The sequence below is a fragment of the Balaenoptera acutorostrata genome, chromosome 1, assembly GCF_949987535.1.
Source record: "Balaenoptera acutorostrata chromosome 1, mBalAcu1.1, whole genome shotgun sequence".
Taxonomy (NCBI): Eukaryota; Metazoa; Chordata; class Mammalia; order Artiodactyla; family Balaenopteridae; genus Balaenoptera; species Balaenoptera acutorostrata.
Window position 1 is genome coordinate 83,892,450 of NC_080064.1, and position 25,542 is coordinate 83,917,991.

General features: G+C 36.6%; 1 protein-coding gene across 2 annotated transcripts in view; it reads left to right on the top strand.

The window, feature by feature from the left end:
* ABCD3 (ATP binding cassette subfamily D member 3) overlaps nt 1-25,542 on the top strand; it is an 83,429-nt gene that overhangs the window by 54,949 nt on the left and 2,938 nt on the right. For both annotated transcript variants that reach the window (XM_007169570.2, XM_057527511.1), the window contains exons 14-22: nt 1,420-1,511; nt 1,603-1,666; nt 1,795-1,858; nt 14,265-14,342; nt 14,448-14,513; nt 14,615-14,704; nt 15,187-15,306; nt 21,658-21,762; nt 24,727-24,783. In XM_007169570.2, the coding sequence (XP_007169632.1) occupies nt 1,420-1,511; nt 1,603-1,666; nt 1,795-1,858; nt 14,265-14,342; nt 14,448-14,513; nt 14,615-14,704; nt 15,187-15,306; nt 21,658-21,762; nt 24,727-24,783 (736 nt within the window). The remainder of the gene's footprint in view (nt 1-1,419; nt 1,512-1,602; nt 1,667-1,794; nt 1,859-14,264; nt 14,343-14,447; nt 14,514-14,614; nt 14,705-15,186; nt 15,307-21,657; nt 21,763-24,726; nt 24,784-25,542) is intronic.

Sequence of the window (25,542 nt, forward strand, 5' to 3'; positions counted from 1 at the left end):
TAGTGAACTTTTCATGTTTCCTTAAGATAGCTGTTTGGAGCCTTAAACTAGGTTAGTTGTTCTCAAGCTGTCTGTTCTGTGGACACTGGTAGTCAGTAAGCTGGGAAATGTCGAATTGTGGCAGTCTTTCCTTGATTCACAGAAAATTAAGTTAGTGAATAGAATTTTCTCATTTGAACTTTTTTGTCCCCTACCATACTTTTTTTTCCTTAGGTCTTTGATACCTGGCAACTCAGCAAAAGATAAACAAGGATGAAGTTGATTTTAATGAAAAAAAATGAAAAGTTACCTTATGGTAGCTGTAGGTCCAGTTGTAAATATGGTCAGGGTGTCTAGTAAAATTGTTCTTAGATCATCAAATGGAGTTAAATATTTCAAAATTTCAAGGTCTAATATAAAGGGCTTGGTATGGTGTCAAAAAAACTATAATGTAAAAAAAAGCACCGTAAGTTTCAGGTCATCTGAAGAAATTAGATGTCTTTGGATCTTTCCCAGGCCTGTGATTAGTCTGCCTATTTCCTCTGTTCCTTCTTCTCTACTCCTTTGGCAGTTAAGGTCTTCATGGCAAGATAGAAGAAGTTACAAACTACTATGAGGAGTCTGTCTCTTGAGAATGCTGACATTCTTCCTACTTGTTAATAACTTTCTCCTGCCTTTACAGTTCCTAGCATATGGGATGCTTCTGTTCCTTTAGGAAGCTTCTGCCTGTTATTCACAGAATGATCCTGTCTGCTTCTCTGGTTAGAGTGCTTTCTCTTCGACCATCATATCATTCTTCTACTCCTCAACTTCTTGTCATTAGTTTTGCTTTCTATCACCACAGTGATTTCTCTCTAATATTAAGAACACTTCATCTTTTTCCATCTTCAGAGGAAGAAAGAGAGGAGTCCTCCAAATTCTTCCATGTTTGCAGGGAAGTAGTGTGCATTTGGCATACTTAAAATAAATGACGTCCTCAGAGAGAAAAGCCAAGTTTATCCAAGGCTTTATAACTCACTCCAGCAGGAACTCAGGGTCCATGCTTCCTGGACCTAAGGAATGCACTAGCATTAGTCCTTTTATAGTATTTACTAGAAAATTCCTTAAAATTCTAGTGGCAGAGAACCTTCTTGATTTGCCTATGAATGAAGTATCTGTTGAGGTGGGATCCTATGAGACCTCTTTTCTTAGCCGCAGGTTCCTGCTCTCCTGTTGAAGCATAATAATAAAACGTGTACTGTCACTAATACTTTATGTTGATGAGATGTCTTTTAAATTATCTCATTTAAACTAAATGATAAGTTTAGAAACTTCAGTTAGATTTGTATAAAGTAAAAAATATGAACTTAGTGTTATATGTCAATTATATTCAAATAAATAATAAAAATTAAAGATATGATAGCCTTTGGAGTTTTGATTATGACTTCTTTTTTTTTTCAGCTTTACTGCTCGGATTACAGAATTAATGCAAGTACTAAAGGATTTAAATCAGGGCAAATATGAACGCACCATGGTCTCACAACAGGAAAAAGGTAAATATGAATGCACTAGGTCACATATTATAAGTTTTTGCTGACATGACATGATGCTTTAATACTGATTTTTCCATTTAATGTATTGAAGGAGCACAAGGCATTCCCTTGATACCTGGTGTTGGAGAAATCATCAATGCAGATAACATTATAAAGTACGTACAGAAAAGGGTTCTTTAGCACCATAAACGTCTGTTAAACTACATAGTAGCCTTTCTCTTTCAGCCACATCTGCTTAGTGTTTAATGTAAAATTATTCTCTTTTTATTAATTTCCTCTATAGATTTGATCATGTTCCTTTAGCAACGCCAAATGGAGATATCTTGATTCGAGACCTTAATTTTGAAGTAAGTTTTTACATGGTTATATAAAAGCTTAAATCATCTTCAAAACGTGAAATGAAGAACTGTTGTCTGAATATTTAACATAATTTTAAGGGTTCACTTAGTTTCTGAACCCATAAAATTGCTTTAAAAAGTAAGCCTTTATAAAGGAGGACTGCCTTCGATTAAGGTAGTCATAAAGTACTGTAAATTTCCAGTTATAAGATAAATATGTACCAGGGATGTAATGTACAACATGATCAATATAAAAACACTGCTGTATGTTATATAGGAAAGTTGTTAAGAGAGTAAACCCTAGGAGTTCTCATCACACACACAAATTTTTTTTCTATTTCTTTAATTTTGTATCTGTATGAGGTGGTGGATGTTCACTAAACTTACTGTGATAATCATTTCATGGTGTTTGGAAGCCAAATCATTATGCTGCACACCTTAAACTTAGTGTTGCATGTCAATGATATCTCAATAAAACTGGAAGAAGAAAATAAAAAGTAAGTCTTTGAAATAGAAATTTATTTTTCTTATTTGACAGGACTTTAAAGTTTCAAATACTACTATCAAAAATCTTTTGCAAATAAAGTCCATCTGAAGAAAGCCATAGAAGATATAGATAATTGGAATCTCCGATGTAAGATGAATATTTAAACATGCAAATATAACATTAGTCTCTTTAAATTAAAATAATTTACCATTTGGTAGTATTTTGATGGTATAGGAGGATCTGTACCTATAAAAACAAAACATAGACTTTAATATTACTGATGAAAACAGTGGAAGAGCAGCACAATAGCACGGCAGATTGCCACTCACCCAAGACACATAACATCTTGAGCCAAGTGAATTGTGATGCTGATCAATATAGTCTGTTAACCAAATGGGAATATGGCAGGCCAAATTAAAAAGAAAAAGCAAAAGATGAGAATTATTGTTATTGTATGATTTTATAAGACTCTTGCAGACCTAAGGGTTACTATTTAGGTTATGTGTCTATTGTAATTTGACGAATAGTTCACATCTGAAAATCTTGAAGATTAGTAACAGATGTCTATCATGTGGGCTGTCTCTCCAGTTCCAGGTACCATTACTCTAGAATAACACTGTCCAATAGAACTTTCTGCCATGATGGAAATGTTCTATATCTGCATTGCCCAGTATAGTAGCCACATGTGGATATTGTATTCTTGAAATATGGCTAGTACAGTTGAACTGAATTTTAGATTTTACTTAATTTTAATGAATTTGACCTTAAATAGCCATGTGACTAGTGGCTGTTGAATTGGACAGCACAACTCTAGAATTCTCTACATGCTTATGTTTATGGTCTTCTGTAATTTGTGTTGTATGTGGAGATTCTTTTCAACTGCTGTTATTGAAGGAATGTTGTCTGATAGTTTATAAAATAAGGAGTATTAATTATTGGATTTGTTTTCAAAGTGTTATAGGTAAGTCTTCAGTTTTTCTCCTCTTAGTCATGTATATGTATTATGTACATCTCCACTTTCTTTTTAAGGAACTGTAAAAATGAAAAGTGTTAGTTATGCAAAGTACTTTGGGCTTATTCAACAATGAGTATTATATATTGTAATGTTTATTTTAAAGCCAGGAAACAAAAAGGGAAGTACAGAAAATGTGAATATAGTTGGTAAATATTTAATGGCACAAGTATTACAGAAGTGTTTTCTTGTTTAGCTCCAGGTGCTGCTTTGCTCCCTTGGCAAAGTAGATGGCCACCTACAGGGCTTGATTTCAGGAATAAAACAGAGCTCAACACTCCATCTTTGATAGATTTCCAGTAGCCCCTTTATTGTCACTACCCAAGAGTAAAAAGGGCCATGAGATTTCTCCATTGAAGAATCCTCTTAGCCCTTTCTCCTACTTTCCCTCACTTCTGTCTTTACACAGACATAGAATACGCCAACAATACAGATGCACACATGGCTTGAGCCTAGTGAGGAGAGATTTGGGATCTGTATGTACAGCCACATGGAATAAATAGATCATGATTATGGTCTGTGATATGCTCACTTTGTCATAAGGTTACCACACTAATGCTGTCCCTTTCATTTTAGTCCAAAGCCGCCCTTCCCTTTAAAGCCTTTATGTTTGAATGTTAGTATACTTCTGGCCAGTCCTGATAACTTCACTTTTTTAGTCTCAGAAAGGACCTAACTTTTTTGCTCTTATTTTGGAAAGTCTTATTTTAGTTATCAGTTACACCCCCGCTTGTTTAAGTTTTTTTACTCTGTGACCATGTTCTATATCACTGTTGTCTATTCTGTGATTCTTGTATTGTTTTCTCCTCCACTTGGAGCTGTTTCTTTGACTTCTGTACTTTTGGTCCACTGTTATAAATTCCTCTTCTGTCTCTTTCTGACTTAGGGTATTCTAAGTTAGACTTGGCTTTTTCTAATTTATTTTGTCTTTCTATCATTTTTTTAACATAGTTTTGTTTTGTTTTTTAATTCAGCAAACATCCATCACTTCTTTGTAACATCTGATTGTTTTCTATCCATGTGGCTTACTTGAAAATAAAGATTCCTTTCTCCTGCAAAGAGGCATGGTAAAACTGAGACTTGGCCATCACAAATAAATGTGTCCTACTTTATGATCAGTTTGCCTTTTGGGTTACCTAATAACCAAATAATATAAGCTTCTTTGAGATAGGGGATTTTATATCTTATTCCTTTATAAACTCCCTCAGCAATGGTATATTTATATAGACTGGGGAAACCCTAAGAAATAACTACTTGTAGGTTATAATGTGGCCGTTAAAATAGTACTTTGTAACTTACTAAAATTTTTATCTTTTAGTAAGCAAGCATATTTTAATGTTTAAAGAAGCCTAAGTAAATCTTCGTAAACAGCATACTTTCATGTAATCTCTCTTTTATTTAAATCATATTTATGTGTAGAATATTTTGATGTTTTATTATAGTAAATTCATAGGAAGTAGGATTTATCAAGAAGTGATATTTCTGGGGGAATATTTTTATTGGTAAAGATATGGTGGTTCAAAGCATTCATTGCCCCAGTAAAGCAATCCAGGATCCTCAATAATAGAGTGTTATTGGGACTTCCCTGGTGGTGCAGTGGTTAAGAATCCTCCTGCCAGTGCAGGGGACACTGGTTCCAGCCCTGGTCCGGGAAGATCCCACATGCCGCGGAGCAACTAAGCCCGTGCGCCACAGCTACTGAAGCCTTTGCCTAGAGCCCATGCTCTGCAACAAGAGAGGCCACCACAATGAGAAGCCTGTGCACCGCAACAAAGAGTAGCCCCTGCTCACCACAACCAAAGAAAGCCCGTGTGCAGCAATGAAGACCCAATGCAGCCAAAAATAAATAAATCAAATAAATTTATATTAAAAAAATTTTTAAATAGAGTGTTATTAAGAACTTAATAACTGGTTTTCAGTGAAAGTTACCCTTGGCATTTAGTCTTAATTCAACCCAGAAAAAAAAATACATGTTTTTACACATTTTTAATTTGGAAAACTTATCACTGGCTTGCCATGGCTGATGTCGTAATTGGAAGTTTTGTCCAACATTATCAAAAGCCACGGAGTAAAGAAAAGTTAATGCTGAGTCTAAGTCATTTGTGCATAGAAGAGTACCTAAGGATTTCAGTAACTCTAGTTATTATTTATACACATCATTACAAACTTGGTTTTTAGGTTTCCTGGCATGTTGCACCAAATAATGTGGAGGGGTATTGGATATCAGTGAAAACCACAATAAGCAGTTAGGTGCAGAAAACAGTACATATGGCTAACATTACCTAAATAAATCAGAGTGATAGGGAACCATTTAATTAATCGTTCTCTGAACTTTAAGGTGCTCCTAGGGGAAACACTTTTATAGTACAGTACAATTATTATATATAATGTATTACTAGGAATATTCACTATATTCAATTTTATAGGAAAAAGAAATATGTATTTAGAAGAAGTCCATCAAAATAACTCTTTAAAATAATTTCTCAGAAAAAAAGACAAATATCTGGAAAAGTCATTCAGAATAGCTCATTCTCTAATACACAATATAAAATTTATCATTTTAACTATTTTGAAGTATACAATTCAGTGGCATTAAGTACATTTAGTGTGTTGTGCGACCATCACCACTGTCTTCAGAACTTCTTCATCACAGCAAAGAGAAACTCTGTACCCATTAAACAGTAACTCGTTTCTCCCCACCCCTTAGTCCCTGGTTACCTCTGTTCTACTTTCTGTCTCACTGAATTTGCCTATTCTGGGTACCTCATGTGAATGGAATCATAATATTTGTCCTTTTGTGTCTGGCATATCTCACTTAGCATCATGTCTTCAGGTTCATTCATGTTGTGGCATGTACCAGAATTTCATTCCTTTTAAGGATGAATAATAATATTCCATTGTGTGTATATGCCACATTTTGTTTATTCATTTGTCCACTTGGGTTGCTTCCACTTTCGACTGTTGTGAATAATGCAGAAGGCTCTGCATTCCATCAGAAAAAGTTCTTTCAGTGGCTTACAGCACCCTATAGGGTTTACCTGCTGTTACCCTACCACCACCTCTTACCTCTCTGAGCTCATTTCCTACTACTCTTTCCTCCTGCTCATTCTTTTTCAGCAGAATCCTTTCTGGTTTTTGAATAGGGCAGGTATATTCCTGCCTCAGCCTTTGTAGCTACTTTTTGTGGGTAGGGTTGGGACTGGAACAGTCCCTCCAGATAAACTTCTAGTTTACTCTTCCTTTCACAGTTTTGCCCAGTTGTCATTTTCAGTGAGGCCTGGCCTGACCACCTTAAAAATGTAACCACCCCCCACCCCAGTTTTTTTTACCTTTATCTGTTTTTTCCCTGTAGCACTTATTTTCTAACATGCTGTTTAATTTACTTATTTATTATGCATGTTCCTTATCGTATATCTCTCCCACTAGAATGTATACGGTAAGGGTAAAGATTTTGTTGTGTTTTTTTTGTTCTTTGGGTTTCTTTGGTCTCTTTTACTCACTAATGTAGCTGCATTGCCTCGAACAGAGCCAGACACTGAGTATTCAATACATATTCATTGAATTAAAAAACAGGAACCTAAGGCTCAACAGTTTAAAAAAGGCAGGTTCCGCAGCCAGGCTGACTCATATCTCTCTGTGGTCTGTTTTCTGCTGTGATACGTTGCTGTGTGAGCTACAATTATGACTCAGGTTTTTTGATTCATCACCAGGTTGATTAACTCAGATAAGACCATAAGCTTAGAAATCAGCCACTCTTGACATTTTTCATTCAACTTTACGTTGTTGCAGAGCAATTTGGTGGCACTTATAAATACTTATACTACATATGTACTTTGATACAACACATAATTTCTAAGAATCTAATCTGTAGAAGTATTTCTCACTAGTGCATCAATTTGCTCTCTCAGAGCTTCATTGCAGTATTATTAAAAGAGCAATCAAAATGCAGATGACCTAAATATTTAACAAAAGGAGAGTATTTAAATAAGTTATGATACATCCTTGCTGTGGAATACACTGCAGGCATTAAGAGAGGAATGTGGAGAATCTGAATATACTGACCTGAAAGAACATCTGTGATATGTTGTTTGTTTGTTTATTTATTTTAAATTTTCTTTCATTTTTATATAGCAGGTTCTTATTAGTTATCTATTTTATACATATTAGTGTATACATGTCAATCCCAATCTCCCAATTCATACCACCACCACCCTGCCCCCCACCCTTGACCCCCACCTCCACTTCCCCCCCCTTGGTGTCCATACGTTTGTTCTCTACATCTGTGTCTCTATTTCTGCTGTGCAAACCAGTTCATCTGCACCATTTTTCTGGATTCCACATATATGTGTTAATATATGATACTTGCTTTTCTCTTTCTGGCTTACTTCACTCTCTATGACAGTCTCCAGGTCCATCCATGTCTCTACAAATGACCCAATTTCGTTTCTTTTTCTGGCTGAGTAATATTCCATTGTATATATGTACCACATCTTCTGTATCCATTCGTCTGTTCATGGGCATTTAGGTTGCTTCCATGACCTGGCTATTGTAAATAGTGCTGCAATGAGCATTGGGGTGCATGTGTCTTTTTGAATTATGGTTTTCCCTGGCTATCTGCCCAGTAGTGGGATTGCTGGGTCATATGGTAATTCTATTTTTAATTTCTTAAGGACCCTCCATGCTGTTCTCTATAGTGGCTGTATCAATTTACATTCCCACCAACAGTGCGAGAAGGTTCCCTTTTCTCCACACCCTCTCCGGCATTTGTTGTTTGTGGATTTTCTGAGGATGCCCATTCTAACCGGTGTGAGGTGATACCTCATTGTAGTTTTCATTTGCATTTCTCTAAAAATTACTGATGCTGAGCAGCTTTTCATGTGCCTCTTGGGCATCTGTATGTCTTCTTTGGAGAAATGTCTATTTAGGTCTTCTGCCCATTTTTGGATTGGGTTATTTGTTTCTTTTAATACTGAGCTGCATGAGCTGTTTATATATTTTGGAGATTAATCCTTTTTCCATTGATTCGTTTGCAAATATTGTCTCCCATTCTGAGGGTTGTCTTTTTGTCTTTATAGTTTCCTTTGCTGTGCAAAATCTTTGAAGTTTCATTAGGTCCCATTTGTTTATTTTTGTTTTTATTTCCATTACTCTAGGAGGTGGATAAAAAAAAGATCTTCCTGTGATTTATGTCAAAGAGTCTTCTTCCTGTGTTTTCCTCTAACAGTTTTATAGTGTCTGGTCTTACATTTAAGTCTTTAATCCATTTTGAGTTTATTTTTGTTTATGGTGTTAGGGAGTGTTCTAATTTCATTCTTTTACATGTAGTTGCCCAGTTTTCCCAGCATCACTTATTGAAGAGACTGTCTTTTCTCTATTATATATCCTTGCCTCCTTTGTCATAGATTAGTTGAACATAGGTGTGTGGGTTTATCTCTGGACTTTCTATCCTGTTCCACTGATCTATATTCTGTTTCTGTGCCAATACCATATTGTCTTGATTACTGTAGCTTTGTAGTATAGTCTGAAGTCAGGGAGTGTGATTCCTCCAGCTCCGTTTTTTTCCCTCAAGACTGCTTTGGCTGTTGGGGTCTTTTGTGTCTCCATACAAATTTTAAGATTTTTTGTTCTAGTTCTGTGAAAAATGCCATTGGTAATTTGGTAGGGATTGCATTGAATCTGTAGATTGCTTTGGGTAGTATAGTCATTTTCACAGTATTGATTCTTCCAATCTAAGAACATGGTATTTTTCTCCATCTGTTTCTGTCATCTTTGATTTCTTTCATCAGTGTCTTACAGTTTTCTGAGTACAGGTCTTTTACCTCCTTAGGTAGGTTTATTCCTAGGTATATTATTCTTTTCATTGCAATGGTAAATGAGATTGTTTCCTTAATTTCTCTTTCTGATCTTTCATTGTTAGTGTATAGGAATGCAAGAGATTTCTGTGCGTTAATTTTGTATCCTGCAACTTTACCAAATTCGTTGATTAGCTCTAGTAGTTTTCTGGTGGCATCTTTAGGATTATCTATGTATAGTATCATGTCATCTGCTAACAGTGACAGTTTTACTTCTTTTCCAATTTGTATTCCTTTTATTTCTTTTTCTTCTCTGATTGCTGTGGCTAGGACTTCCAAAACTATGTTGAATAAAAGTGGTGAGAGTGGACATCCTTGTCTTTTCCTGATCTTAGAGGAAATGCTTTCAGTTTTTCACGATTGAGAACGATGTTTGCTGTGGGTTTGTCATATATGGCCTTTGTTATGTTAAGGTAGGTTCCCTCTATGCCCACTTTCTGGAGAGTTTTTATCATAAATGGGTGTTGAATTTTGTCAAAAGCTTTTTCTGCATCTATTGAGATGATCATATGGTTTTTTTCTTCAATTTCTTAATGTGGTATATCACATTGATTGGCATATATTGAAGAATCCTTGCATCCCTGGGATAAATCCCACTTGATCATGGTGTCTGATCCTTTTAATGTGTTGTTGGATTCTGTTTGCTAGTATTTTGTTGAGGATTTTTGCATCTATGTTCACCAGTCTGTAATTTTCTTTTATTGTAGTATCTTTGTCTGGTTTGGGTATCAGGGTGATGGTGGCCTTGTAGAATGAGTTTGGGAGTGCTCCTCCCTCTGCTATATTTTGGAAGAGTTTGAGAAGGATAGATGTTAGCTCTCCTCTAAATGTTTGATAGAATTCACCTGTGAAGCCATTTGGTCCTGGATTTTTGTTTGTTGGAAGATTTTTAATCACAGTTTCAATTTCAGTGCTTGTGATTGGTCTGTTTATATTTTCCATTTCTTCCTGGTTCAGTCTCGGAAGGTTGTGCTTTTCTAAATGTGTCCACTTCTTCCAGGTTGTCCATTTTATTGGCATAGAGTTGCTTGTAGTAGTCTCTTAGGATGCTTTGTATTTCTGTGGTGTCCATTGTAACTTCTTTTTCATTTCCGATTTTATTGATTTGAGTCCTCTCCCTCTTTTTCTTGATGAGTCTGGCTAAAGCTTTATCGATCTTGTTTATCTTCTCAGAGAACCAGCTTTAGTTTTATTGATCTTTGCCATTGTTTTCTTTGTTTGCATTGCATTTATTTCTGCTCTGATCTTTATTGTTTCTTTCCTTCTACTATCTTTGGGTTTTGTTTGTTCTTCTTTCTCTGGTTCCTTTAGGTGTAAGCTTAGATTGCTTATTTGAGATTTTTCTTGTCTCTTGAGGTAGGATTGTGTTGCTCTAAACTTCCCTCTTAGAACTGCTTTTGCTGCATCCCATAGGTTTTGGGTCATTGTGTTTTCATTGTCATTTGTCTCTAGGTATGTTTTGATTTCCTCAGTGATCTCTTGGTTATTTAGTAATGTATTGTTTAGCCTCCATGTTTGGATTTTATGGTTTTTTCCCTGTAATTGATTTCTAATCTCATAGCGTTGTGGTCGAAAAAGATGCTTGATATGATTTCAGTGTTCTTAAACTTACCAAGGTTTGATTTGTGACCCATGGTGTGATCTATCCTGGAGAATGTTCCATGTGCACTTGAGAAGAAAGTGTAATCTGCTGTTTTCGGATGGAATGTCCTATAAATATCAATTAAATCTGTCTGGTCTGTTGTGTCATTTAAATCTTGTCCTTCCTTGTTAATTTTCTGTCTGGATTATCTGTCCATTGGTGTAAGTGAGGTGTTAAAGTCCCCCTCTATTATTGTGTTACCGTCAATTTCCTCTTTTATAGCTGTTAGCATTTGCCTTATGTACTGAGGTTCTCCTATGTTGGTGCATAAATATTTATATTTGTTATATCTTCTTCTTGGATTGATCCCTTGATCATTATGTAGTGTCCTTTTTGTCTCTTGTAACATTCTTTATTTTAAAGTTTGTTTTATCTGATATGAGTGTTGCTACTCCAGCTTTCTTTTGATTTCCATTTGCATGGAATATCTTTTTCCATCTCCTCACTTTCGTTCTGCATGTGTCCCTAGGTCTGAAGTGGGTCTCTTATAGACAGCCTATTTATGGGTCTTGTTTTTGTATCCATTCAGCAATCCTGTGTCTTTTGGTTGGAGCATTTAATCCATTCACATTTAAGGTAATTATCAATATGTATGTTCCTATTACCATTTTCTTAATTGTTTTGGGTTTGCTGTTTTTCTTTTTTCCAAAAATTATATTTATTTATTTATTTTGGGCTGCGTTGGGTCTTTGTTGCAGTGTGCGGGCTTCTCATTGTGGTGGCTCCTCTTGTTGCAGAGCACGGGCTCTAGGTGCGCGGGCTTCAGTAGTTGTGGCACGTGGGCTCAGTAGTTGTGGCTCACGGGCTCCAGAGTGCAGGCTCAGTAGTTGTGGCGCACGGGCTTAGTTGCTCTGTGGCATGTGGGATCTTCCCGGACCAGGGCTCAAACCCATGTCTCCTGCATTGGCAGGTGGATTCTTAACCACTGCACCACCAGGGAAGTCCCTTGGGTTTGTTTTTGTATGTCCTTTTTTTCTCTGTGTTTCCCACCTGGAGAAGTTCCTTTAGCATTTGTTGTAGAGCTGGTTTGGTGGTGCTGAATTCTCTTAGCTTTTGCTTGTCTGTAAAGCTTTTGATTTCTCCATTGAATCTGAATGAGATCCTTGCCAGGGAAGTAATCTTAGTTGTACTTTAGATATATCATGCTACTCCCTTCTGGCTTGTAGAGTTTCTGCTGAGAAATGAGCTGATAACCTTATGGGAGTTCCCTTGTATTTATCATTTTTCCCTTGTTGCTTTTAATAATTTTTCTTTGTCTTTAATTTTTGCCAATTTGATTACTATGTGTCTTGGCGTGTTTCTCCTTGGGTTTATCCTGTGTGGGACTCTCTGCACTTCCTGGACTTGGGTGGCTATTTTCTTTCCCATGTTAAGGAAGTTTTCGACTCTAATCTCTTCAAATATTTTCTTGGGTCCTTTCTCTGTCTCTTCTTCTTCTGGGGACCCCTGTAAAGTGAATGTTCACGCGTTTAATGTTGTCCCAGAGGTCTCTCAGTCTGTCTTCATTTCTTTTCATTCTTTATTCTGTTCCACAGCAGTGAATTCCACCATTCTTTCTTCCATATTCTGTTCCCCAGCAGTGAATTCCACCATTTCTTTCAGGTCACTTATCTGTTCTGCTGCCTCAGTTACTCTGCTATTGATTTCTTCTAGTGTACGTTTCATTTCCGTTATTGTGTTGTTCATCTCTGTTTGTTTGTTCTTAAATCTTCTAGGTGTTTGTTCTTTAATTCTTCTATGTCTTTGTTAAACATTTCTTGCATCTTCTTGATCTTTGGCTCCTCCATTCTTTTTCCGAGGTCCTGGATCATCTTCGCTATCACTATTCTGAATTCTTTTTCTCGAAGGTTGCCTATCTCCACTTCATTTAGTTGTTTTTCTGGGGTTTTATCTTGTTCCTTCATCTGGTACATAGTATTCCGCCTTTTCATTTTGTCTGTCTTTCTGTGAATGTGGTTTTCATTCCACAGGCTGCAGGACTCTAGTTCTTCTTGTTTCTGCTGTCTGCCCTCTGGTGGATGAGGCAGGCTATGTAAGAGACTTGCGTAAGCTTCCTGTTGGGAGGGACTGGTGGTAGGTAGAGCTGGGTGTTACTCTGGTGGGCAGAGCTCAGTAAAACTTTAATCCACTTGTCTGCTGATGTGTGGGGCTGGGTTCCCTCCCTGTTGGTTGTTTGGCCTGAGGCGACCCAATGCTGGAGCCTACCCAGCTCTTTGGTGGGGCTAATGGTGACTCTGGGAGGGCTCACACCAAGGAGTACTTCCCAGAACTTCTGCTGCCAGTGTCCTTGCCCCCACGGTGAGCCATAGCCACCCCCCGCCTCTGCAGGACACCCTCCAACACTAGTAGGTAGGTCTGGTTCAGTCTCCTATGAGGTCACTGCTCCTTCCGCCTGGGTCCCGATGTGCATACTACTTTGTGTGTGCCCTCCAAGTGTGGAGTCTCTGTTTCCCCCAGTCCTGCTGAAGTCCTGCAGTCAAATCCTGCTAGCCTTCAAAGACTGATTCTCTGGGAATTCCCCCTCCTGTTGCCGGACCTCTAGGTTGGGAAACCTGACGTGGGGCTCAGAACCTTCACTCCAGAGGGTGGACTTCTGTGGTATAATTGTTCTCCAGTTTCTGTTATCCCAGTGGTTATGGGATTTGATTTTATTGTGATTGTTCCCCTCCTACCGTCACATTGCGGCTCCACCTTTGTCTTTGGATGTGGGGTATCTTTTTTGGTGAGTTCCAGTGTCTTCCTGTCGATGGTTGTCCAGCAGGTAGTTGTGATTCTGGTTCTCTCACAAGAGGGAGTGAGTGCACGTCCTTCTACTCCACCATCTTGATCCCTTCCATAAAATTCATTTTGTTTACATCTGTTCATATATTTTGTACAAGTCTTTATTTATACCTTTCCTGAGCCATTTTATTATGGTATATTTCTTGTAAGCAATATATAACTAGATTTTTTTAAAAAGTACATTGCTTTTAAAAACCTCAAAAGCACAGCAAAATAAACATAATTCTTTGCTGACCTCCCCAACTAGGCAGGATGAGTCTATTCAGCACCCGATATATTGTTAGATAATAACAAGTTGTAGAGCAGTATATATAGTACAATTCTATTTTTTAAAAACAGACTGTTTACATACATAATTACTGTTTTCAAGAATTCAAGCTTTAGATCTTTGTGTTCTGATTGAGATTAAGTTGATATCAATCAATAGTGATATTTAAGTGGGAAAAAAAGTGACTGAGTAAAAATTGAAAATAAACAAAAATAAAAGGTTTCTTCATCCATACCCTCCACTGCTTCTACCTAATATCACATTTATAGACATAATAGAAAGCTTATCATTAGCAAAGAACTATTTGACTCTACGGAAATGTTCATTGAGTGTATATTCTATTTAATTAATTCATAGACTCATTTCCTTTCAGGTTCGGTCTGGGGCCAACGTTCTAATTTGTGGTCCAAATGGCTGTGGAAAGAGTTCACTTTTCCGTGTTCTTGGTGAAGTAAGTAAAAATTGGCCTTAAGGTTTTGTAGTCTTATTTTGCCATATAATCTACCACATTGTGAAATTTACAGCTCTTCTTCCCCCTCCTCCTTTGCTTTTATAGTTATGGCCTCTTTTTGGAGGACGTCTGACTAAACCCGAGAGAGGAAAGTTATTTTACGTTCCCCAGGTAAGACCGTGTTTGAGTTATTTTATAATCTTTGATTTCAAGATCTTTTAACTTATTTTTTAAAAAACCACTTCTAATGATTTTTGCTCTGTTACTATCAGAGACCTTATATGACCCTTGGAACACTTCGAGACCAAGTGATATATCCAGATGGAAGAGAAGATCAGAAAAAGAAGGGGATTTCTGATCTCGTAAGGAAATGTTTATATCCTAGACTTACTGAAAACACTCCACTTCAGAGTCTTTATCTTAATCAGTTAAGTATTTTAGATTTCAAGTAGTTTATCCTAACCTTTTGTAAAGGCTTCTACAGCCTAATCATTAATTATAACTTTCCAGGTTGAGGTAAGATGTTAACCATTTTGCTTAAATATGACTTGTTGAATGTTTAACCTTGTCTTTACACTATTGTTTGTTTTCTCATTGCCCTTGTCCTTTAATTATGTACAATAGTAGTATTCTCTTTATGCTGCTAGATATATTTTGTCAAAATTAATATAAATAGGAAGTAAAGAGTTTAGGTTTACCTTTGTGCCACATTCTTTTGTGAAATGTGCCTTTTTTAGTGATGTTGGCAATAGTATTATAGTGATTCTAGTTTAAAAAATAAAGCAAGATAGAGAATGTTGGTTTATATTAAGCATGAGTTCATCTTTAATCATTTTGCTGAAAGGTACTGAAGGAATACTTAGACAATGTCCAGTTGGGTCATATCCTTGAACGTGAAGGAGGCTGGGACAGTGTTCAGGATTGGATGGATGTACTCAGTGGTGGAGAAAAGCAAAGAATGGCGGTAAGTGTGCTCTGAAAACACTGCAGAGCAATGCAGCTGGTTGCATAAAGTCACTCTTAGAATCCAGCATTTTGATAATCAGGGCGTACAGTTTTGTTTTAATCTTTTTATTTAGCAATTATTATAGTGTGGCTTAGTTTATATGTTAATAGAAGTATAGCTTGCATGTAAATTTGGAATTCTGAAAAATTCAAAAATATTCCTATGAAAGGAAAAGATGCAGATCCAATTATATACTGTTAATCCGTTTTTCTAAAAGTTGGGGGAACTTTGTGGCACATAGGTCCTGGTTGGGTTATGAGATCCCTTTCAGTATTTTTTCCCTATAGATGCCTCTCTGTCTTAGCCTATTCTCTCTAAAGTACCTGAAGGTATTAGAGATGTTAATTTTATTATCATTTTATTCTTTATTCTGTTCTTGTCCTTTCCCTCTATCATTATATTTATCCTTGTTTCAGGGCTCAGTATCTACTACCTAAAGTTATTTAGAATTTTAAAATTTTCCTAATATAAAGAAACATTTGAAAGGAATTATTTTATGATCAACTAAAGTTATCCCAATCAAACATGACTACAAAATGTGACATATTAAGAGTGATTCTTTGAGTACTCTGTAAAGGGGGATAACTTTTATTTTTTTATTTTATTTTTTGTAATTAATTAATTAATTTTTGGCTGCGTTGGGTCTTCATTGCTGCACGTGGGCTTTCTCTAGTTGCGGCGAGCAGGGGCTAGAGCGCTCTTTGTTGTGGTGCACAGGCTTCTCATTGAGTTGGCTTCTCTTATTGTGGAGCATGGGCTCTAGGCGCGTGGGCTTCAGTAGTTGTGGCGCACGGGCTTAGTTGCTCCGTGGCATGTGGGAATCTTCCCAGACCAGGGATCGAACCCATGTCCCCTGCATTGGCAGGCGGATTCTTAACCACTGCGCCACCAGGGAAGTCCCAAAGGGGATAACTTTTAGGGAGTCATTTTCTAACTAGACATACCATAGTTTGAGCAGATCCAGAGGAAGTTTTTGGGGAGGGAGTGTTATAACCTTGTGGAAATTAGAGAAAACTGTAGCCAAGGGAAGATAGCAGAAGAATGGACCTGTTTCAGAATTGCTTACTGTTTATCTTCAGGTTATATTCTACCTTTTGGTTACCTCCTATTCCCTGATTGTTTTGCATGTTCTTCTTCTCCAGATCATACCCATTCTATATGAACTTAATATCAACTTAATATTGTGATTTGTCTGGCTAGTGAGATTAATCTAGAGTGATGAATGAATCATAAACAAAAGAGAAGAGAGATACCAGCCATACTCAAAGTGGAAATTGGGCTGAAGGCGTGAGAATTTAAAGTGATTGGGCATTTCTGGAATCAGTTTAGAAGATGCCTATAGAAATAACTGCAATTCAGGAAAACTGATTTAAATTCCTATACTGTGACTTCAAAGAAAATGGAAGGATAAGGCAAGATTCACAAGTGGACACAATGGAGACTCAGAAAGAAAAATAAATCTGCTTAAACTAAGGAATTGTATATGTGTGGTATAAATGTTACACAGAGGGTAGTTTTTATTAGAAGATAAGAAATTTAAGGGTGTGCCTAGAGGAGTGAGAGTTTATTTTGGAAGAATAGGGAGTGGGGGAAGGAACCCTGTAAAGCCAGATGAACCATGATGGAGCTGGGAAATGGGGAGAGCTCACCTGTAACACGGTTGCATGGCCAAGCCCTTGACAGGGTGTGTTCTGTATAGGCCAACATTTGGAGAATTGAATGTGAAGTTTAAAAGAGAGCATATTGTTTTGCTACTTTAGAAGGGTTTGGAGGGAGTTAGAAAAGGCTAATGCAATAAATATCAACATTGCTGAAGTTGGGTGGAGAATGTATATTCATTTTATTGTTCTTTCATTTTTTTGGTAGGATTAAAATTTTCAAAGTAAAAAGTTGATGGGAAGAGAAGACATAATTTTTATAAATTATAAAACCCTATAATTTATAAATTATAAAAATTATAATTTTTAGGAAGAACAGACTTTGAAAGGTTTAACCAAAACAGTGAATCTATAAGAGTGAAGGTTGGTATAAAACAGATGAACCTAAGGAACTCTTAGGTAAGGAGAATCAGGATTTGAATTTGAGGGAATGGAATAAAACTACTGAATAAAGGGAGATCTGGTGAACACATTTCTAAAAGTCCCTTGAAAAATATCAACATAAATATAGGGGGAAATATTATTCCATTATTTTAACAGCAAAAAAATTAATTATGGTATGCTTGCCACAGAGTTTAGGATTAGCTAAGAATCTATTCTATGAAAGGCACTTAGCTAGGTGGCTGCCTTTATAATCTAGTTAGGAGAGCCAGATATGCTCATTTAATTGTGATACCGGGCAGGCAGTCTTCAGTGATAGTTACAAAGAAAATGCCCTAGAATATTGATGAAGGAAAGATTAGTTTGGAATGGCAGGTCCTGTTTAGTTCTCCCAAGAGCCCTGTGAAGTAAGGTACAGATGAGGGAAAGACTTGGAGAACTTAAGCAGCTTGCTGATACCAAACAGCTGCTGCATGGCAGAACTGAGATCCACGTGCAGGTGGGTCTGACCCCAGAACTCTTGCTCTTCACCAGTACATTACAGTATATGGCCTTCAATGTGCAGATGAACTGTCTGACCAGTTCTCTTCTCTCACTGTGCCTTGAAGTCTCAAGTGACATGTCTTTTTCCCCTGTTGCACCCATTTGGGTCCAGCCATCAGCTAGTCCAACCCTGGTCCAAACATCAGCCAGGGTTGCTCCACCTAGTATCATAAATTGGGCTGTCTTATTTCTCTGACCCGTAGTTTTCTTTTCTACTCTTTTGTTCTTGCTCTTCCTCTTTAGTGATGGTTTTTTTATATTGAATTATGAGAAAGTATATACGATAGAAAAGTTGGAATATTTATAAAAGTATAAAGAAAGGCCCAAACCACCTTACCAGACATACCACTGTCATAAGATTTTTAGTGTTTTTTTAAATCCATTTTTGTAATGAATTCTTTTTCTTTTACCTAATTGGCAACTGTCCCCGTTCTTCAAACTCACTGAGATCTCTCTAATATTGACTGATTCCTTCTCTATAATTGATCAGTTCCCTTCTGACTACCTTCTTTCCTGTCCAGCACAGACTTAACAGTCCAGGGCCTGGCACATAGGAGGTACACAGGAGATATTTCTTAAAGGAATGAACAAATGATCCCTTCCCCTTAACTTCCTTTCCCACTTTTTGTTTTCTCATATTATTTAAACACCAATCCAAGAGCAATTGTTTGTCTTGGCATTTCTGTACATTGGCTTCTGAGCACCGCTGGAAAAAAAATCAGAGAATAAGATGGATTGGTGGCACTGCACTTCCATGCTTTCCGGTCTTACAGGGCTTCACAGCATGGCTTGGCAATCCTATTACTGATTTTTGTCCCTCTGTCTCATTTTTCAAGATAATCATTTGAAAACTACCAGTCTCAGGCTTTCTACCCCATTACCTACTCCACCACTCTGAGCAGAATAACTCTCCTCCTACTTCTTAAAGAAAAAAGAGATGCTGTTATTTCAGTTACATGACTGCTAATTTTTATTGAGTGCTAAATAGGCGATAGGCAGTATGCCAAGCACTTTACACAGGTTATCTCATTTCATTCTCGCCATAGTCCTGTGAGATGAGAGCTGTGAGTGTCCCATTTCACAGAGGAAATAGAATGTAGAACAGTTAAGTGGCTTGCCAGGCAAAGATATCTAGGAAATGTTAAAGCTGGTGGGGGGTGGGAGTGGCCTGTCACGCTCAGTCAGCAGTATGACTGCAGAGTTCGTATACTCCAGAATCTCCTTGTACTGAGAAACCAAGTAGCTGACTGCATAGTGGGAGAGAGAAAGAAACATGATGAGAAAATTTCCATATAATGTGCTAAGTGTGGTGACGAAGGTGTGCAAAGCATTGCATGGGAACACAGAGGAGGGGCATTTGTGGAATGCCTTCAAATCATCACTCCTCTTAGTAACTTTGCACTGGGCTGTCCTGACCTCCCTGCTCCCACTGTTTGTGGAGGATATGTCATCCTTCCTCTTGAGAAAGGCTAAATGTCTCCATCTGTGTTTTTGGACCCTCCCTCCTCCAACTTTATCACATCTCTTTCCTTCAGTTATGCAACCCCCCGACACCCCCCTCCCATATTTAATCTCTTCTAGTCCTCTTATAGAAAGATATTTTCAGGTCTCTGTGATCTAAAAAGCAAACTCTGCCTTAACCAAAGGTCCCATGTAGTCTATACCTTTCATTCTCTGCACAGCTGAACTTCTTGATGGTCTGTCCTTGCTGCTTCCCCTTCCTCACACCTCTTATAAATAAGATATAAACCCCAAGAAAGCTGTTTTTATGTTTTAGTCATTCATTTATCAAATATTTGAATGTTTCCTGTACTTTACAGGTGTTGGGTGTACAGTAGTGATTAAAACGGAGTCTCGGCTTTTGTGAATATTATAGCCTAAGGGGTAGACAAAGAAACAGACAACATACAATTTACAGTATGTGAAGAGCTGCAGAGATGTTACAGAAGGGACCCACTTGGATTGGGGAAAGGGATCAGGGTAGGTTTGAGAAGGTGACATTAAGCAGAAATTTGAAAGATGCAAGGAGCAGAGTAAGGCGTTTGAGACATAAGGAAAGTGACATGTGCTAAGCCTGTAAGACCTGTGACACATTGTGTCCTGGTAGTTGAGAGGAGGTGGTGTCTGGAATGTTGAATTTAGAGAGTGAGTAGTAATAAGGTTGTGCGGGGCCTTGTAGACCATGGTAAGGAGTTTAAGTTTTATTCTAAGTGAAATGGGAAGTCATTGAAGGGTTTTAAGCAGAAGAATGAAATTCTCTGTTACGTTTCTGGAAGATCCTCTCTGGTTACATGGAGAATGGGTTAAAGAGGTGCAAAAGAGGAAACAGGAGGCTATTTGTGGTCATCCAGGCAGGAGAGGATTATGCTCTGGGCTAAGGACATGATTGTGAGCTGGGGGAAAGTGAGCAGGGTCCACAGGACTGACTTGAATGGCTAAAAATGGGGGGGAGGGGAAGGGAGGAGGAGAAGGGAAAGATCAAGGAGGACTCACAGCTTTCTAGCTTGAGCAGCTGTTTGACAGTTTCATTTCTGAAATGTTCAAGATGGGGTGGGGGAAATGGATGAATGGATTTAAGGGAAAAATCTAGAAAATCCGTTGAGTTTTAGATTTTTAAAGTCTGCGAGTCCTGTAAGATATCCAAATAGAAAGATCAAATAGGAATTTTTGTGTATCAGTTTGGAAATTAGAAGGGAAGTATGGGTGAGGGAGATATATTGGGAGTTTACAAATGTAAATAATATTTGAAATCATGAGATTTGATGAGATTACTCAGAGAGAAACAACATAGGAAAAAGAGGAGAGGACCTAGGAATTAACCCTCAGGGACCCCAACATTTAATGGTCAAGTGAAAGAGAAAATGCTGGAAAAGAAACTGAGAAAACAGCATAAGAAATGGAAAGAAACTTAAATCCGTGGTTTCACTCTCACTTTCTCAAGAAGGAGGGAATGGTCACCTGCGTTGAATGTTGCAGAGAAGATAAATTGGGCAAGGATAGAAAGTGTCCATTGGTCATGCAACATGGAGATCATTGTTAGGAGCAGATGACAATTTGGAATATCTGTTGGACAAAGGATCAGAATAAATAATTCCCAGAAAATAAGATACATATGGAAAATAAACAGCAAAATGTTCAGCATTACTGCTAATCAAAGAGATGTAAGCTATAATAACCTTGATGTTAATTTTCACTTATAAAATTAGCACAGCCTTTTAAAAATGAGCATGCCCAATACTGACCGCAGGGATATATACAACAGGTGCACTCAAACATTGTTGGTGGGAATATTAATTGGCAACATAATATTAATTGACATTACTTAAGCAACAAAATGTTTAAAAATAGTCAGTTTTTGCATGAGTCATCTATAGTCTGAATTCTAAGATTTCATCAACATGTGTACCCTCTAACCTGTTTTAGAGAACTTTCTTTAATACTAGTTTAAAACTCAACTTCATCTCCCATCAGTCTTAAAAGTTTTTGCTTTACTCTTAACAGTATTTCCCATGTGTTACATTTTCCCCTTTGTTCGGGAAGACAATAAAAACAATCAGGTTTCTTTATATTGTTTTTGTTTCTGAGAAGTAGATTTTTTGAGTTAGAATAATTTTCATCTTTGCTTTAGAAGACTGTAAATGAGTATTTAATTTAAAGTAAATCTATTTTCCCGTATTAATTTTAGCTCTCTAAATGATTATACAGAATATTTCTTTTTATGCTTCAGATGGCAAGATTATTTTATCATAAGCCTCAGTTTGCCATTTTGGATGAATGCACAAGTGCAGTTAGTGTGGATGTGGAAGACTACATTTACAGTCATTGTCGAAAGGTAAGTGTGATAAATTCTCAGTCCCCCCTTTCAGTTTACTCTGTGTCCAACCCAATATCTACCCAAAGAGAAGATTCCAAGTTATAAAGTGACAAAATTACTATCATAGGATGATATCTTGCTTTAATATTTTAAACTGATAATTAATATATATGAGTAAAAAGAAATTATCAATGAATTCTGAATATAATTCTTTTTAGCCGTGTATTAGATATAAAATAAATGTTTAAATTTATTTTCCTTTTAACTCATTCTCTATACTCAGAGTTAATAAACTGATATTTTCTTAATTTGTTCCATCAACTTTACCTGAATATCATTTGTTTCTTTATAAAGAAAATTCAAAAAATAAAAAAAAACTTTAATTAAAAAAATTCGACAGTAATTATTTGGCAACTTTTAATTTATCCATTTTTTTCTCTGGCCTGGCCAGTATTTTACCAAGGCTTCTTTTAGTAGCCTTTTCTGAGGCTGTCTACATTGGTTCCATTCTTTAAGTAATTATTCAGTCGTCTCAGTTTTTTTGTTTGTTTTTTTTTCCTGTGAGGAATTATCACCATCATCTATATTTTTGTTGGATTTTGAGAACAAGAGCAGCATAATCTAACTGTTTTAGAGTTTCAGTGTAAGCAAATGAAGTACAGGAGTCTTTTACCATGTTGTAACTGTTCTTTGGGAGTTCACAATAAATATAAAAAGTCATGATGCATATATACGGTATCAGTTCCTGCTGCTCAAAGTGTGGTCACAGCTCAGCAGCAGCGGCATTGCCTCGGAGCTTGTTAGAAATGCGGTCTCAAGCCCTACTGCTAAATCAGAGCCTGCGTTTTAACAAAACCCCCAGATGATTCAAATGCACATTAAAGTTTGAGAAGAATTGGCATAATGATGAAGGAATAAATTTGCTACATTCATCTTTTAGGAAGATTTTATAGCTACTGATTTTATCTCTTTAATGGTTTTCTGTTCTTAATCAGTTTTAGTCATTTATAATTTTTTATCCATTTGTCCATACATATTTTCAGATTTATAGGCATTAGAGGTGTTTGTGGAATCTCTTACACATAAAACCAAGTAGTCTCTACTTGATTAGTGATTTAGAGGCTGTTTGCTGGTAATTTTGTCCATGCAGTTTCCTCTTATATCTAGCTGTAGGCTGCAAGTCCCCACAAAGGATGCAATTCTCCTATGTATAGATTCCACTTAAAAGAAAAAAATTCTTATGGAGCCCCCAGTTGATAAATTGTATTACTATAATGGCACTTGAATATGGATAAGCATGAAATGAAGTATGAACTTAAACTTAAAACTCATTTACAGAAGCTACAAAACCAATATAAACTTATAAATTAAGTACAGATAAAACTTTAAAACACAGTTTCAAAATTGCAGCATTAGAGAGACCTATGATACTGTTTTGCTGAAACTAAACCACTGGTTTAGGTTTAGTCTGAGGTCCAAAAATAATAGGAGGTCCAGATCTTATATTTTGAATTTTGCTTACGTATTTTGACTGAAGTAATTCTATTATAAAGAATGCCTTCATTAAGTTGAGATCTAATCCAGTTATTTTAGAATTGTAAGAGAAATAATATCTGAAGTGAGCTTTCAAAAATAAGGTATGTGTTGCACCATCGAAATATATGTTTTATTAATAACTGACCGTATACTTGTCATGCAGTTCCTAACCTGTTTGAGAACCTTTCCCATGGCAGCCAAACTTATGATACATTAAAAGTTTTAAATGATAACCATTTTAAGTCACCACTTGGTGCCAACGGAAGTGTAAACACAAACTTGGGCACTTAAATCTCATGATCGCAGTGATAAGACGAATATACTTACTCAAAATTCTTTTTAATTATCAAAATGAATATAAAAATTGGAACTCATGGTGGAGATTTCCTGGCTACCCTAGCGTGTCTCTCAGCCTCGAGAGGTCCATTTTGAGAAACACTGATCTAGAGCAAGGTTTCTCAGTCTCAGCACTATTGACATTGTGGGTTGGATGACTCTTAGTTGTGGGAGGCTGTCCTCTGCTTTGTAGGATGTTTGGCAGCATTTCTGACCTCTACTCATTAGACTTCTGTAGCACTCTCAGTTGCAACAATCAAAAAAGACCTTGCCAAATGTCCCCTATGGGACAAAATCCCCTGCCTCCCCTCCCTGGTTGAGAATCACTGATCCAGAGCAACTAGCTGTATCTCTTAGTGTTGTTTTGAAAATTTGAAGAACAATCCATAAATCCTAATTCACAGTCTGAAATCCAGTAAGCTTGTAAAACCAAAAGATTTGTCATTATTTTGTAGCAAGCTCACTGGGTAGCCAGACCTGGCCTGAGCTAACAGAAGATTTTTAAGCTCTTATTTATCTCACTGAATGTTCATGTCCATATGTGTTGTTGCAGAAACATTGATGTGTTTGATTTCAGAATTCTGCCTCTGAACCCTCTGGGGGTGATAAATACTACTTTTCCAAAATCTGAATTCTAAGACATTCCAAAATAAGGGTTTCCAATAAAAGATTATGACCCTGTATTTGAAAAACAAATTTACTGTAGGCAGTACTATATTGATTTAATTTTACTGTTTTTGACTCTTTGCTACTTTCACCACCTTTATACTCTTTTCATATATTTTTCACAATAAAATATAAAATGTGCTAGGATATATATTTTCTGCCCAAAACAAAATAATACACTTAATTAAGCTAGTACCTATTAGTTTAGTTTGTTTTTTTTTCTTAAAGACTCTATTGATACTTGTTAGTTTTTATTATGTGGTCAATGGCCTGTACTTTGCATTACCTTAAACGTTTGGCATCAGTTATAGTTTTTTCTCTTTGGCATTGATTTTTAACTATAGCTACTGAAGACAGTCATCTTAACAGCTTAAATTATATAGACTAGTTTAATTTGTGACTCTGTGTTATTGATATAAACCTAAATCATTTTCCTTGTATTAGGTTGGCATTACCCTCTTCACTGTGTCACATAGAAAGTCTCTTTGGAAACACCATGAGGTTTGTATTTCTTATATTGAATGGTATAGTGAGAGTTTATTTTCATATATGAATTCAGGTGATTATGGTTTTAGATTTCTTGGTGTATATTCCCTTATAAATATATAACTTAAGGGGAAAAGGTGATACTGATTCATTTTTATAAAACAGGATTTTCATAATTATTATAGTTGTTAATTTTGAAAGCTACAATATATGTAAACAGTCCCTAGTTATAGATGATAGATATTAGAGAACCAGTTAGTGGTTCTCCAGTTTTATAAATGACTATTGTATAATAACTGACTAAAATGTGCATAATCTTATCACAACTATGGCCAAATAAACTTTTTCTTACCATTCTGTATTGACAGAAGGAGGAAGTCTTAAGAAGGATCAGATAGCAAGAAGTTTAGGGACAGTTTTAGTAGAGGTCAGGAAACACAAGGAGGAAACTGTATAATGTCAGCTATGTTTGTCCTCACACTGTAATAAATAGAATTCATTAGGTGGTCACTATAATTTACAGAGATATTACAGTGAGGTTCACATGGGTACAGGCGCTCCAGCAGTGCCATAGTGCCATTCTCAGTATGGGAGTTCTTTTCAACTCTTAATGTAAAATAATCAAACCCTAAAAATAAACCCAGCTTAGTTCCTCTTCTCTTTTTTTTCTTTTCTTTTCTTTTCTTTTCTTTTCTTTTCTTTTCCCTTCCTCCCTCCCTCCCTCCCTCCCTTCCTTCCTCTCTCCCCCCCTTCCTTCCTTCCTTCCTTCCATCC